The 16,637-nt window shown below is 35.6% G+C and overlaps 1 protein-coding gene across 10 annotated transcripts in view; it reads left to right on the forward strand.

The window, feature by feature from the left end:
• Csnk1g3 (casein kinase 1 gamma 3) overlaps positions 1-16,637 on the forward strand; it is a 90,411-nt gene that overhangs the window by 50,973 nt on the left and 22,801 nt on the right. For 6 of the 10 annotated variants that reach the window (XM_059246798.1, XM_059246802.1, XM_059246805.1 and 3 more), the window contains exons 7-10: positions 9,700-9,785; positions 9,907-9,991; positions 12,329-12,477; positions 13,212-13,307. In XM_059246798.1, coding sequence (XP_059102781.1) covers positions 9,700-9,785; positions 9,907-9,991; positions 12,329-12,477; positions 13,212-13,307 — 416 coding nt within the window. The remainder of the gene's footprint in view (positions 1-9,699; positions 9,786-9,906; positions 9,992-12,328; positions 12,478-13,211; positions 13,308-16,637) is intronic. The other 4 variants (XM_059246801.1, XM_059246803.1, XM_059246806.1 and 1 more) reach the window with 1 other exon arrangement.

The following is a 16,637-nucleotide window of genomic DNA, read 5'->3' on the forward strand; positions in this document are numbered from 1 at the left end:
GCTTAATCACAAGGAATAGGCAGGAATGTAACCAATTGTGTGTTCATTTGCTCAGGTACCTTAAAGCAGCCACTGCTCTGGGGGTTGAAGAACCTTTTCACAGGGGCCACATACTAGAATCTTATCCTGCATATCAGATATTTACATTGTGATTCTTAACAGTAGCAAAATTACAGTTATGAAGTAGCAATGAAAATAATATTATGGTTGGAGGAGTCACCACAATATGAAGAATTGTATTGAAGGGTCACACCATTGGGTTAAGAACCACTGACTTAAAATATAATAAAATAAGATGTCGACAGGAACCTAAGAGCTGTCTAGTCCAACTTCTAATTTTTGGTCTTGGTGTCATCTCCAACAGTTTTCCTCAGACTTACCTGTTACAGACTTCATGTCTTTGCTCTGCTGCTCAGTTCTGAATTAAGTAGCATTTGGCATTGTTGCTGGCAGCCTGCCTGATACTTGGCTCCTGATACCTTCTCCTTTACACATCTGAAATGTGTGAGAAACGTGAGGCTGCCTTTAAGCATAGTTTCAGACATAAAATGATAAAAGACAGGCTTTATTGAGATAATATTTTTAGTGAGTCCTTTCAATAGCAAACTCTCCTGACAGCCTTAAAACACAATTGGGTAGAGGTACCTCCTTTTAAAACCAGTTACACCCATATTTGCATGTGCATTGTCTGTGAGAAATTTTCATTTCATGGGAGTTGTTACAGACTCTTTCAAAATAACCAACAGAGTTTCACAACTGTTTTATTATAAGACATGAGGTCACAACTTCCTTATGGGCCAATGGTGTGTGTGTGTGTGTGTGTGTGTGTGTGTGTGTGTGTGTGTGTGTGTGAACAATGGTAATGTAGCAACTTTCTATTTGTAGAAAAGGCAAAGTAAATTTTTGTCATTGTTAGGAAAGGCCTTCAGAGCTTGGGGAAGTGGCATTTAACTGTTGTAGGAATCCACAGACAGCAAAAGCTGTAAGATTTACTTTTCAAAGGCCTATCTATGTAGCAAGTCTAATGTAGATGGGTAATATTGATAGAGGAAGTGCTTGTTTGCCAGAACACAGGAATTCCTAATTTGAAATAATAAGACGCATGTGATGTGTGTGGACATGGGTGTTTAATATGTCTTAAATTTAAGTTACATGACTTACTGAAGAGTGAAAAGCCAACAAAAAAGAAAGCGGACCAGAGACAAATGGGACTCTCGACTGTGATTTTGACTTTGTATGTGTCTGACGGAAGCCTTCCCAGCTCTCCCTGGATCTTAACCACCCTCTTCCTTCCTTCCCCGTCCCTCCTCCCTCCCTCCCTCCTCCCTCCCTCCCTCCCTCCCTTCCTTCCTTCCTTCCTTCCTCCCTCCCTCCCTCCCTTCCGGCTTTTCTTTCCTTTGGTTTTGCAGTGCTAGAGAATCAACTCAGACCATTGCACCTGCTAGGCAAGCGCTGAGCTGATGAACTACATCCCAGCCTGTCAGGGACTACTTTTAAGGCATCAGTAATTCATTCGTTCATTTGTTTGCCTCTCTTTATTTATATGAAAATTCAAAAGAGAGAATTGATTGTTGGACAATGCATTACAAAAGCATTTTTCCTTTTGAAGATTAACAGTATCAGATATAATCAGAAAAAAGGTATTTCTAGTATACTATAGATGAGTAGTTTAAAACCCACATTGTATAGCTTTTTATTTTTATAATTGCTATTGATCTTAATATGGCATAAGGCCATTTGTGCTCAGAAGATAGATACAGTGACTTAGTTATATCTTTGCATATCTACTTATGTCACTGTCCAAAGTGAAATCCTCATAAAGCTGTGTGACAGATAGGGATTTCCACTGTCACTGAATGAAAGAGGCTGCTGCTTCTGCTCCTGCTTCTGCTCCTGATGCTGCTGCTGCTTCCTCCTCCTCCTCCTCTTCCTCCTTTATATTTTCATGCTGAATTGTTTTAGGTTAGCTTTAATTAGATGTCTACTGTTGAATAGCTTTTGAAAGACTTGCTTTGAGGCTCATTATTTTAATTCTTGGATCACTTTTCTGCCCTTTTATTTCTTTTCTTGTTGAAGTAATTTAAAGTTAAGTATTCTTCCCCCTCACACACACACACACCAGACAAGCTTAGAGAAAATGCATTGTATTTTTATTTTTTGTGAGTTTTTTTTCTTTCAGCTTTATTTTGTTTTACTTTTGCCATGTTGTATATATAAATGTGGTTCCTTGTGGCAGCAACTAGCTTTTCCCTTATCTTGATTTGTTTCTCTTAACTTATAAGCCAGACTTACTAAATTATAGCTAAATTGAGAGAAATTTTAAGAGAGAACTTGTTTAGAGATTAAGTGACTATATGTGTTGAGTTCTTTCTCAGAAAAGAAATCAATATGGTTTTGGTTTTCTTGATAGTGTTGGGTTATGTGTCTAGATGAGGGAGCTGTTACTGCATACTGTGCTATATAATTGTTTTGTTTCTTTTGTGTCAAGACAGTCCTTCTGTGCAGCCACTGTGATGTGAAACTCACTTTGCAGCTCAGGGTGACTTGGAACCCAGTTGTGTTTATCAGGCTGGATTTGAAGTTGGCATTCTCCTGCCTTAGCCTTTAGAATGCTGGGATTACAAGCATGTACTCTCATTCTCTGCCCTTATATTGTCATTGGAAAAACACCAAAACTCATCTTTATTATGTAATTTGAAAAAGTGTGAGTTCAGTGAATTTTGTGGCAAATGTATTTCTAGATATTGTGTGGTAGAGAAAACTGCTAAAACATTTTATAAGGAAATACTAAAGCAATCTCGAAAGATTTACTTTTATTTTTAATTATGTGTATACATATGTGTTTATATAATAGTATTTACATAGAGTACAGTTGTCTGTGGGGCCAGAAGAGAATCTTGGATGTCCTGGAGCTGAAGTTACAGGTAGTTGTAAGTTGTCCAGTGTGGGTGCTGGGACTTGAACTCAGGTCCTTTAGGAGAGCAGCAAGCTCTCTTAAACACTGATACCCCTCTCCAGCTCCTAAATATAACCTTTACTTATATGTAGTAGATGTTTTTATATTTACAAAAAAGTAATTTATACTCTCTTGAAGAGATTTTATTCTTTGATTTCTCTTATCAGTTGGTACTTGTCTTTTGCCTTTGTTGTTTTTTGGTAGGAATTAAAGTAATGTTTATCTTTTATAATATATACATATATAATAGAAAGTTTTCTGCTTCTAAACAAGGCATTTGACATATTCTATGTTGAAAGAAATAAATTTGAGTTCATGAAAAAAATGTTTTTCTGGTAAAAATGAAAATGTAATTGATATGGACAGCTACAGATAATTGAATAGTACTATCCTATCTAACTGGGAAAGTAATGTTGAGTTTTGACTAGAAAAGCATTGCAGGAAGTCTGCAGTGACCTTGATTTCATTGTTAGGCTTTCCCAAGTGAACAGAATGCACAGCAGTGGATAGAATCCTGCCCTGTTAAGTGCTGGAAGTTATTTAACCTGAGCCTGCATTCCAGACTGAGAGAATAGTTTCTACTTTCAGTGAAGTTAGAACTTAAAACCATCTGATATAGCTGGGATTCCTAAAATGTGTTGTTTATGTAATGCATATATTTTTACTGATAAAAGTCTAAATTAATTATATAAGTTAAATTGCTTTGAATTTATTTAAAAGAAATTTTAACTGTATTTAAATCTCCATTTCTAATTTTTAGAAAGTTACATAATAAATCAAAGCTTTGAGGGAAATACCCATTTTCAAACAAGGCTTTTCAGTTAAATGCTTTAGAAAAAATGTGAGCAGGTCTTAATAAGAGCCTGATAACCTGTGTGAGATCTTTTTCATGTAACAGAACTCTAGCAAACTTGAAGGGTGTTCCTTAGTTACTCTATTTCAAAGAGAAAGCTTTCTTGTGACTTCTATTACTTCCCACTTGGTGACATTTATTTCTAGGTGTCACTTGGTAAGAGAACACAAAGAAGGCAATTATGATGGTAGAATGTGTTTGGATTGAGTTTTAGTAGTCGGCTTACTTTACTAGCTTCTGTTTATGGCTTGAATTTATAATGCCTGGTAGATTATGAATCTAATACTGTCCTTTGATGGAGTGATACAGGTGAGGTCACTGTATGATCTTTTTTCCTTAACTACCATTCTGATAGAATAGAAATGGCTTTTTGTGCTATTTCTCTCTTTAACAAGGAATCCTATTGTAAGGCTAAAATTATATATATATATATATATATATATATATATATATATATATATATATATATATATATATATATTATAGTGTGGGTGGGTGGTGTTGGGGTACATTTAGAAGGCTAGAGGACAACTTAAGGGAGTTCTTTCAAGTCTTTGTAAGCATATGCTATTTTACACACAAACACACACACTCACTCACTCACTCATTCACTCTGGTAAATTTTTATATTGGTAAACTTGTATTGTAAATTTTCTGGGTTTTGATACTGTTGTATAAAGATACTAGTTTTTAAATTTAGTTTCTGATTGCTTATTGCTGGTATAGAAATCTGTTTGACTTATATATTGGTCTTGTATCCTGAAACCTTGATAAACTCACTAGTTTGAATATTTTGCAGATTACTTAGAATTTTCTACATTGAATATTTATATTGCCTATAAAGAAAAAATAGCATTTCTTTTTCCAATCTGGATATCTTTAAGAAATTTTGCTTTTATACTTAATATTTTATGTGTGCACATGTGTGTGGGGTTGCACACGCCATGGTACTCAAATGGAGGTCAGAGGCCATCTTTGTGGAGTGCCTTCTCTCACTCCTTTACGTGGGTGTTAGAGTCGCCAGGATTGTTCCATTTCAATAATTAAATGATGTTTTTCTTGCTTTTTTGTACTATCAAGAATTTTCCATTGGGTGTGGTGGCTCATTCCTTTAATCCTAGCACTTGGAAGGCAGAGGCAGAGAACTCTCTGTGAGTTCAAGGCCAGCCTGGTGTACAAAGAGAGTTCTAGGACAGTCAGAGCTGTTACACAGAGAAACCCTGCCTCAATAACCCCCCCCTGCAAAAAAAAAAAAAAGAAAGAAAAAAAAAGAATTTTCCATATGATACTGAATAGAAATAAAGTAATAGATATTTTTATTTTTGGTCCTGACCCTAGGCTATGTTTCTATAATTTAAAATTTATCTTAGGCCAAGTCTATTGGAGGCAGTAAGATCGCAAAGTCAAGGCTAATAAGTGTAAATTCAAGGCCCTTTTGGAAAAGTTCATGAGAACTGATATCAAGTAAAAACAAGCAACGGGAGAAAAAAATGGAAAAGAGAGCTGGGAGTTTAGCTCGTTGGTAGAGTGCTTGTCTAGTATCCCCGAGGCCCTGGGTATAATACTCAAGTACTACATAAAATAAAATGAACGAAAAGACTAAGAAAAAAGAATGTTACAGGTTTTTCATAGTTGTCTTTTGTTAGGATAAAGAAATTTCTATAACTTATTTTGAATGCATAAGTTTTAAATAAAAACTCATATTTAAAACAATGTGTTTTGTGGTGCCGAGGATCAAGTTGAGGATCTTGTGCAAGCTAAGAAACGCACAGTCACTGAGACATTCTCCCAGCCCTTGGTGAGAATTTTTATGATGAATGCATGCTAGATTTTCTCAGATGCTTTTTGTCTCTGAGATGATCGTAAAATTCATGTCTTTTAAATTTTAATTACTAGTGTGTGTGTGTGTGTGTGTGTGTGTGTGTGTGTGGGTGGGGTTATATGCGTGTGAGTGTGCAGTATGCAGCACATGTGGAGTCCAGAGCAGGTCATCAGGGCTTTCATTTATTGCCTCATGACAGTCTCTCATGGAACTGGACATTCTTGGGAACTGCTTGTTTCTGCCTCCAAGTCCTGGGGTTGGAGGCAGTGGCAGCCATTTCTGGTTTATGTGGTTGCTGGGAATTCACACTCAGGGCATCATGCTTACAGACAGAGCAAGTACTCTTACCCACTGAGTCCCCATAGATTCTTCCCCAGTCCCCCTAGATTCACCTTTGGAAGTTAAATTAACCTTATATTCTAAGGGTAAAGATTACTTATTCAGGGAACATTACCTTCTTAAGGATTTTGTGCTTGCTTATGAGATATTTCCTATAGTTTTTGTAGCTTGCAGTGATTTTGTTTGAAATAGGATAATCTGATGAGTTGAGAACTCTTATTTCTAAGAGTTTTTGTTGACTTCTTGGCCTTTAGTAGAATTTATCAGTTATTCTTTATTTTTAGGTAAGGCTTTAAGTTGTATTAAAATGTTTATGTGCATTTGCATTTATGCATGTGTGTGTGTGTGTATATGGGCCCAGATTATGTGAGAGACTTTTTCTGGGGAGATTAAATGCTCACATATGTCTGCTCATCTCAGAAAGCAAACTTACAACAGACCAAAGTTAACAGTTGCACTGGAGTTCAATTCGGTGAACCAGTGAGTTTTTATTGAGGTTACTAACAGGAGTATGGGTGAGGAATTCCTTTCAGAAGCAAGATGACTCAAAAGCAGCCTCATCACCAAAATGCCCACCCCAGCACAGATGATGACGCATGAAAGTTTCGCTGAAGCTTTCTGTATAGCTTCCAGGTGGCTCAACGGGTCTTAGAAACCTCTTGGTGAGATAGCTGTCATCATCTTCTCCAACAGTTGTTTCATGCTTCTGTAACCTAGAGGGGCTCTAATGAGTCTTGCAAACATCAGCTTCCCAGACATAAGAAGTTTGCTTATCTTGAGTCTCCTGAAGTCCCCTTCTCCTCCCATAGAATGTTTCAGTTTAGAGGCAATGGCTATGCAACAGCACATGTGTGGTAGCACGTGTATGTAAAGATCAGAGTACAAGCTTGGCTTCCATCGTGCTTGAGACAGGGTTTCTAGTTGTTCACTCTTACATATGTCAACTGAGTTGGCCTGGGAACTTTGAGAATTCTTCTCTTTGTTCCTTCTATCTCACTGTGGGTGAGCTGAGATTACAAATGCATGTTAGGACATCCAGCGTTGTGTGGGTTCTGAGGACCTGAACTCTGGCCTTTATGCTTGTGTGGCAAGTGTTTTATCCACTGAGCCATCTCCCCAGTTAGACTTTAAAATTTAAATTAAATGTCTTTCATTGTTTTAGAGCTATTCACATATTCTTGAAGCAGTTTGATAATCAGTAAATCTTTTTGTCTAGTTCACCTCAGTTGCTGAGTTGGCACAGTGTTGGTTACTAATTTTTAAAAATCAATTCTTTCATGGTCTTTAAGATGTGTTCTAATGCCCCTTCTGTTGCTCCTGTCACTGCTAATTTGTGCTGCTTTAGTCTAGTAAGAGGATTAATGATTTTATTGACGCTTTCAAATAATCAACCTTTTAGTTTTTTTGTGTTAAATTTTTGTTTTCTGGTCACTGACTTCTTTTTATATATCAGCCCCCATGCCCCGACAAACTTATTTTGGGTAGTTTAATATGAAGACAGATAAGTAGTCAGAATATAGAGTCCAGAATATGAACATATATGGTCAGCTGAGTTTTGAAAATAATGCAAAAACAGTTTTGGGGGCAGGGAAAGTCTTGTCAAAAATTGTATAGCCAGATTATCATTATTGACAAAAGTGGATCTGTTATTTCACTCTATACCTAAAGTAAAAATAAACTTACTTCAAATGTATAGTAGGTTTAAATATAAGAACCAAACTGTAAAATCTGTAGTTATAAAAATAGAAATCTGTGGTCTCAGAGTTTTTTTAATTGAACATAAGCCAGTAGGAATAGTAAGAGGAAAATTAGCAATAAATTGGACTTCATGAAAATACAAAACATACACAGTTCACGAATGATTTGCAGTAGTAACATTTGAAGTTCAAGAGCATTAGTCATCAATAAGATACTGTTAATCACCGGTAAATGTCATAGCTATTGTCCTGGGTAAAATAAATGTAAAAGATTGACAGTGTTAAATTTCTAAATAACTGGCAGTCCCATATTGCTGGTGGAGATCTGAAATAGCACAGCCTCTCCACAAGGTACTTTAAAGGTGTCTTAGGAAGCTGTGTACGTACTGCCATGTGATGAAGTGATGGACTCCTAAGTATTTATTCAAGATGGAGGAAAATGAGTGGTCGCACAAAGACTCAGAATGTTCATGATATTCTCCCTCCCACAATAACTGCAAACTGAAGCCTACTTAGGTGAATAGGAGGATTTATTGTGGTTGTCTTCATGAACAGCAATGAGCTCTTGATGCATGGAGCTCTATGGGTAAATCTTCACAACATACTGAGGGAAAGAATCCAGATATGAATCTGTACTGTACAATTCATACTGTATGAAAAATCTAATCTGTAATGACAGAGTTAAGTGGGATCCTGAGGCCAGAGGTTGGAGGTAGAAAGGGAAATTGATATCAGTGCTGTTTAGAGACTCTGGGAAACTTCTTGATTGTGGTGGTAGTTATGCAGGTGTGGTGTCAAGGTTATAGTGTATTCCAGTGAGCAAAGCTTTTCCCTTTAGGAATTACCAACCTGACTGTACTCAGTATTGTCTACTTGGAAAATGCACAGATCTCTGCTCCACCATATACAACGAGTCAGTTACCGCAATAGGCCAGTTTCTCCGAGCTTTTAAAAGTTTTCAGAATGCTTTCAGTTTTATTCTGGAGTTTGGAAATAATATTTTCTTTATATTACTTTTCCTTTTTAAGACTCTGAGACCCTAAGCATCCAGAGCCATTTTCCTGGGTTTTGAGCTCTCCTATAACATGCTGTCTAGGAGAATGATAGATACTGAGTAATAGTGTAAGCATTATTTGTAAACTGAAGCAAGTGCTTTGGGAACACAAGGTAGAAATTCAAAGGTCTCCTGACCTTTCATCTTACTGCAGATCAGTACTTTGGGAAATTTGTTTTTTTCTGAAAGTATTGCGTATTATTTAGAATAATATACAGTAGGATGGCTCATTGGAGAAACACAGCTTGCATGCTGCATTTAAAGCATTTTTTCTCATTTGTTAGCATCTTTGTATTATTTTAAAAATCAAGGAACCTCAATTTTTCAGTGACAATATTGAAATATTTATGTGTCTCCCAGAATCTTAGTCTGTTACTGTCAGTCATTTATATGTTACATATTTTGTTACAAAAACAAAACAAAACGTCCTTAAAATAACAGTTGTTTTAGTAGCATTTGGGGGAACAAATAATAGTACAGGAGTTATTAATGTTGATATGTGTCTGACATGATTATTTATTAGTTGGTTACAATACTAACTCTGTTTATTGTTAGTAGAGAATATGTGGGATGCAAATTTTATGCTCATATGTGTTTAGGAAATTCAGTTAAAGAATGATAAGCACTTTCAACTCCGGGGTTTCTCAGAACCTGTAGCTTGTCCTGTTCTGACTCTTTAAGATGGAGCTATAGGATACAGAGAAACTCAATTTGGCCATTGAACCTCTTTTCCGTTGGCTGTTAGTTCAATGAGTAGGTATCTAAGCAGGTAAATAAATTTCAGTAGCACTGAAGATACCTTATGGCAATATTTTAAAGATGACAATCTGTAAAAAGAATTTATATATGATTTTGTTACTTATAGATAGTAATTCCATATTTTACATTAATGTCATAAATATAGAAATAATTATTCTCCATTTTTTCATTTTTCACTGGTAGGTGAAAGTGTAATTTCGTATTTCTCTTCTGTTTCAGAGCAGAGTAGAAGAGATGATTTAGAAGCTTTAGGCCATATGTTCATGTACTTCCTGAGAGGCAGTCTTCCTTGGCAAGGCTTAAAGGTAATTGTTTTTTGTGTTTCTTTATTGGAGTACATAAAATCTTAATGTGTATTAAGGCCTTCTGTTACAACTAAATAGTTTTTAAAACACCACATTCTTGTGCTCCTCTTTCCTGCTTTAGGCTGATACATTAAAAGAGAGGTATCAGAAAATTGGAGACACGAAACGAGCCACACCAATAGAAGTGTTGTGTGAAAACTTTCCAGGTAATGGACAATGATACATCTCATAAATTGAGACATGAGCTTATGCACAGAAAAAGGCTAATTTTCATTGCTTAAGTTTATACGTACTTTTTTATATACATGGAAAAACATGAGCACTTTAAAAATGTCATTTAGGGGTTGGGGATTTAGCTCAGTGGTAGAGTGCTTGCCTAGCAAGCGCAAGGCCCTGGGTTTGGTCCTCAGCTCTGAAAAAAAAAATGTGATTTAAAAGTTGTCAACAATTACTGCATAGAAACAGTTTGTGTATTTGCTCCACAAGATAGCATTATATGAAGAAAATTCCATCTTTTAATTATGTGAAGACCAGCTAAGTCATGTTTCCTGCAATGATTCATTTTTAATAAGTTGAAATATATGCTGAAGAATATAAGTGATGTCCTTTAGTGTACTGTTAGTTGTTTGAGTCTCAAGGTCAAAGTTGTTAAAGATATTGCTTAATTTTATTTTCAGAGTACTATAAAATCTTACCGACTTTACTAATTTTATGGAAATTTTATATTGAAGAATATATATTTTGAAAATAATTCTCTAAGCATTTATGGCAACTCAAAAGCAAAAATTTACTTAAGTTTCCTAATCCTAAATTAAGAAATGTTAATGAGGGGCTGGAGAGATGGCTCAGATTAAGAATACTGACTGTTCTTTCAGAGGATCCAGGTTCAATTCCCAGCACCCACATGGCAGCTAACAATTGTCTGTAACTCTAAGATCTGACACTCTCACACAGAAAGACCTGCAGGCAAAACACTGATGCAAATAAAATAAAAATAAGTTATTAAAAAAAGAAATGTTAATGATTTCTTAATTAAAAATTTATGTTTGAAGTCAGGCGGTGGTGGCATATGCCTTTAATTCCAGCACTGGGGAGTCAGAGGCAGGCGAACTCTGAGTTCGAGGGCAGCCTGGGCTACAGAGTGAGTTCCAGGAAAAGTGCCAAAGCTACACAGAGAAACCCTGTCTCGGGAAAAAAAAAATGTTTGAGATAGAAGCTTGTTGAGTTACACAGGTCTGTTAGTGGCCTTGCTCTGTTCCCCAGGCTGGCCTGGGCCTTGCTGTCTTCCTGCTTTAACCTCTCAAGTGGCCTGTACCACCAAGCTTAGCTGTTGATAGTTACTAAATATCTGATATGGTTTGCATGGCAACATGAAGTGTAAAGAAGACTGACTTTGTTCAGGATAGAGGTCTTGTATCACTTTGTATTCACTGGTTCTTCTGTGTAATGGTATCATAATAATAAAGTCAGTGCTCTGAAATAGTATATATTTCCTTATTCGTTGTCAGTAAACTTTGTTTTCTCTCTTGAAGTAACTTTTATAAATGGAAGATTAAACAATATTGGTGAGAGTTCCAGACGTTTTAGGTGTGGATAGATTGAGTGACTGTATTATGAAACGAACAAGCAGTTTTCCAGGGAAAATGGAGGTGCCAAGATAATTAGCCCTGTAATTGGGATTAGGTAGCAAGTGGGATAGTGAGAAAGTCCCTCTGTGAGGAAAGTCACAGGGCACCATGTTGCACTGTGAATGAGTGGGAGGAGAGGGCCAGCAAAATCTCCACATCTGAGATTTCAGCATTGGTAACGTACTGTTACCAATGGTTACTGTTACCAACTGTTACAATTGGTAACGTATTGTAACTGTACTATTCCATCTGTAGTGATGGAATACTCTTTTAACTGGCTAACAACTTTACCCATTAGATTTTTGTTTTTCCTTTCTTTTAAAAGTATAAACTTAAAAAAAAATGGGGTGTAGAAATTTGTATATTAACCAAGTAATTGTTTGATTGAAATGAAAAGAAGGCTCTTATTGTGTTCCTGCGTCAGAATTTTTTTTTCTTTGAGATGATTTTGCCTATTTTGCCAGCTCAGTTGGTTAAAATACTGCTCATGGTGAAGGTTAGAAATTTTGTCGCATGTTAGTAAGTTACTGTATGTTACTGATGCTGAAGGAAACACAGCAAACTAGTGCAGATGCTCTCACCTGAGCCAGTTCCAGCAGTATTTTGAGTAAATTTTAAAATATACATGAAGTATGCCTTGTGATAAGATAATCATATCATTGAGCCACTAATTCAACCTCTAGTACAACTCAAGGTACCTATTAAGATATTATTAAAAAAAATGTTTTAACCTTTGGTATTAATGTCGCAAACAACTAATGGCTCACTTCTTTTTTTCTTGTTTCTATTCTCCCTTCCTCCCTTTTTAATTTTGCTATAATTTAAAAATTTAAATTGAAACAGAATTTTGTTAATTTTTTATTAATTGAGTATTATAGAGATATGTAGTCAGAATAACTTTTATTTCCTTTCTAGAAGAAATGGCAACATATCTTCGATATGTACGAAGGCTAGATTTTTTTGAAAAGCCAGACTATGATTACCTAAGAAAGCTTTTTACCGACTTGTTTGATCGCAAAGGATATATGTTTGATTATGAATACGACTGGATTGGTAAACAGTTGGTGGGTACTTTATGCTGTTACAATAGAAGATTATTTACAGTATTTTAATAGTACAGAATATTTCCATATTGTAAGAAGTTCTTTTCATTTCCTGTTTGGGGACATTTCTTCAGGGGTCACCATACTGGGAATTGTATACAAATTCTACCACTGAATTTCCTGCTTTTCGTAAAAGGGTGATGAGTTATTTTGAACTTTCTATCGTAATTTGTTTTTTAATACCAAATATGGTATTTCTATATAGTATTCTTATGGAATTATAGTATTGCTGTTTCTCTGTAGTAGCTTATGTTCTGCTTTGATCAGAATTAAGAACTGTAAAATTTCTTCTCTGAGTCAAGGTATTAAATATATAATTTTGTTATTTAAGAAGTATTTTTTAAATTTTATAATGTTTATATATTAGTGTTAGATATGAGATTCATAAATACATTTTTATTTTTAATGTGAGAAAGTAACTTAATAACATTAGAAGACCCTTTATACACATAAAAGTTAATACATTGAGAAGTATTTAAATGTCTTAGAAATACTTTAAAAAGTAGCTGTGTTCTCTTTGCTTTACCCTAGAAGCTTTTGTCAATGTGCTTGAGAACAATGTTGCTTCTTGAAGATTTAATTTACTTAGCAATATCATTTATTGGTTCACTGATTCTCTTAAGCAGCTAATGAGACTGTTTTTGATGGGAATCCTGAAGCAGGCCATTCCAGCACTAACTGTTGTTCTCTTGTAGCCTACTCCGGTGGGTGCAGTTCAGCAAGACCCTGCTCTGTCATCGAGCAGAGAAGCACACCAGCACAGGGATAAGATGCAGCAGTCTAAAAACCAGGTTTGCTGCCCTTTGGATATGAAGTCTTTACTTTCGTTATTGAGATGTGCCTTTTTCTTCAATGGGTCACACATCATACACACATGAAAGGATTGAAAGTACTTGTATTTTTAGGAAATTTTCAGTTTTCGCCATTAGTTTCAGAGTAATTATCATTTCCTTATTCACGGTACCAATTAGTCAAAGCAAGCAATATTTGGTGCTGTTAGAATGGAAGTGTTAGAATTATAACAACTTGTGCTCTTTCTCTCTCTAGTTAATTCAGTAAGTTATTTACTGAATTTCTGCTGTTTTAAGTGATTTTTTTATTCACGTGTTTAGAAATACAGAGGCAAAAAAAACAGTCTGTAAGAAGTAATTTAAACTGAGTGACTAGGCTGTGTTTAGTTAAGAGTTCACCCGTCCCTGGAAGCAGACAAACATGAATGTGTTGTCACTCTGTATAAGTTTATCTCTTAAGGCCTGTTTTCTCACCTATAAAGTAGTAATAATACATGCTAACTTCTAGAGTATAATTTTTAATTAGAATTCTAATAACAGAATAAAATAGAAATACATTTACTGTTAGTAAATCCTAACTCAAGGATGGTGTTGCTCTTAACGAGATTTTTGTAATAAATGCACAGATAACTACATTTTGAAGTAGAATAAACTGTACCACTTGGAATATATGCTTGGAATATACCACTTGGAAGATATGCTATATACATTTGCATATCTAATACAAAAAAGGTTGTTTCTTGTGATGAACCTGCAGAGTAAATAGACTTCTTTAGGCAAATAATGGAATAAAGGCATTTAAAGAGTAGTGAGCAGGAGATAGGGAAAAAGAGAGGAGGAAGCAGAAGGCTTGGGAAAAGAAGAGAAAGGTAACAGAAAAGCAAGATGCTAAAAATCATTGATTATTTGTTTGAGGAATATAGGTCAGCCCAGTTTGTTGGAAGAGATTGTAAATTGGAGACAAGGCATATAAGAAAGTGAGTGAGATAAGATGGAGCGTGAAGAGTTCATGTTTTCCGGGGAAGGCCAGGGGCAGCTGTTGAAAACTTCAGCAGTGCTTTCATGTCTCTTTTTGCAAGAGGATTTTCTTTCTGCTTAAGAATTTTCCTATCTCCTTGAATCAGAGTGTCTAGAAATTCTTAGTTATAGCCCTGTTTAGATTCTGTCTTGCTTCTTTGTATTTTCACTTCTTTTATCCCGTTAAAGTCCAAGTGATGGTTAAAACAAGATGACAACTAAAGGGCAGAGTCCAGTCATTAAAAGCGTACAGCTGAACAAATGCTCACTTCCGGGCATCTTTAACAACACGTGCTGTGAGCTCATTTAGAAAGATTTGGTTTAAGAGTTGGACACAGAAAAATTGGCACACTGAAAAGTCTCATGAATTAATTCAACTATAAAATAACAATTAGTTGGTAACTTGAATGATCTGACAAGATAACTATGTAAATATAAGGCTCAGAAGTCAAGATCTAGTGTTTCTGTTTTCTAAACTAGCGTTCATTTCTTGGATGTTCCTGGGAGAATGTCGGCAACTGGTCCTCTCTAAACTTCTCACTCAAGCTGTTGTAGGAAGGGAAGCCTGCAGTATTGAATTGCATCATAACTTAAATGCTTTCAGGCTTCTAACTTCCTGCTCGTCACAGACATAGCTATTTTAGTGTAAACTCTCTAAGGGTGGGCTCTGTATTTTCTTTGTAGTTCTTTTTGCACTAAATGTAGGGAAGATTTTCTGTGTATGTGTAATGTTTCATTAATCCTTCGCAATAGGGCTATGTATGGGATTTGAGATCTGAGTGTACAGTCTCCTTGCTAAAGAAAAGTGAATAGAAAAAGTTCTTAAATATCCATGCATCAGTGGACAGTTTTTTTTTTTTTTTTTTTTAGTGACAGACCCCATGTTCACAGTCCCAAAGAGGAAAAACATGAGTTTCTTTAAAGGACTGAACATTTTAATGACTGCAGACAGAGAACAGAGTCAGTGGTTGAAGTTCAGGAGAGCTACAGTTACATATAAAATGTTAGGTACGTGCTAGTGTTTATACAGAAAGAGCGTGCATAGTTTTGAATATTTTCTCACAGAGGTCTGTTGCCAGTTGCCACAGATTATCTGTCTCAATTTTAGCGCCTTTTTAGATTCGATTTCCCATAATTTATTCAGTGTCAGCTACAAATCCACTAATTCCGACTATGCAGTTAGAGAGTGATGAAGACAGAACTCTCTCTCACAGTGGTTTTGATGGCAAACTTCATGCCATGGCCTATGTAGTTTCACATTATACAGTTGAATTTAGGAAGCTTACTCCCAGGATGATTTTTTTTCCGTGTCTTTCTACTTACATTTAACTTCTTTTCCAGAAAGGGTCACTTTGGCCTCTAGTGTACTTAGGCTCTCTTTATAGCCGAGCATACTTGACATTTTGTGGCAAGATTTTGTGCAATTTGGTTAAAAAAAAAAAAAAAAAAAAAAAAAAGAGCGCCAGAGACTTTAGAACATGTGTAGTCAGTGTCAGGAGCTTGGTAGCACTGTTGAAGCTGGTTCTGGTGGGAATCCCCACTATGTCCGTGACCTTAGGATAGGATTGAATGTCTGTGTCTTTATCCATGAAATGGAAGAGTTTATCTAAAGTTACTAGTTCAGAACCAGACTTTCAGAACTCGCCCTTCTCTTAGTGCTTTCTCTGTGCTCCTGAAATAGAGAGAAATTGATTGCAATTAAGAAGCCGTTCTAATTTTTACTAGTCGAAAACTCGTATCCCATACAGATTTACCAAAGGGACTAAGAAAATCCACAATTTTCAGTCTGTTTCATAAAAGAAGGCTCTTTAAATAGAACCAATTTTTTTTTTAAAAAAATAAAGAAGTTAAGAGGTTCATAATTGTGAGATGATCACTTTTTAAATTGTTTATTTTATTATAATTTCATAGTATTGTGCTTTTTACTTTTCAAAGACCTTTTCTGTTTTCTCCTGTTATACTTGCAGTAGAAAAAGAATACAGTAAAAGAGAGAAACATTTCCTAGGATCTCAACCTTTTAAGGATTATTCTGTTCACATTGCTGAACTCACTCCTTATGGAGGAACCACTGAGGTTCTGTAAGGAAGCGGGTGACGGCTTCCGGTGCACTCCTGTCCCTTTACTCACTGGCTCTTGGTTCATTCATTTATGAACTTGGTGGAATCTGTGACTTCCCAAATTCTCTACTTATCAAATTTTGTGGGTCTAACTTATTTTTATTGCTGATTATTACTCAATTTAACAATAAAAAATTATCTTTCATCTTCAGAGATAAATAACTGTATGTATGATTCAGAATAGTAAGGCTATTT

This window comes from Peromyscus eremicus, chromosome 19 (genome assembly GCF_949786415.1).
Source record: "Peromyscus eremicus chromosome 19, PerEre_H2_v1, whole genome shotgun sequence".
NCBI lineage: Eukaryota > Metazoa > Chordata > Mammalia > Rodentia > Cricetidae > Peromyscus > Peromyscus eremicus.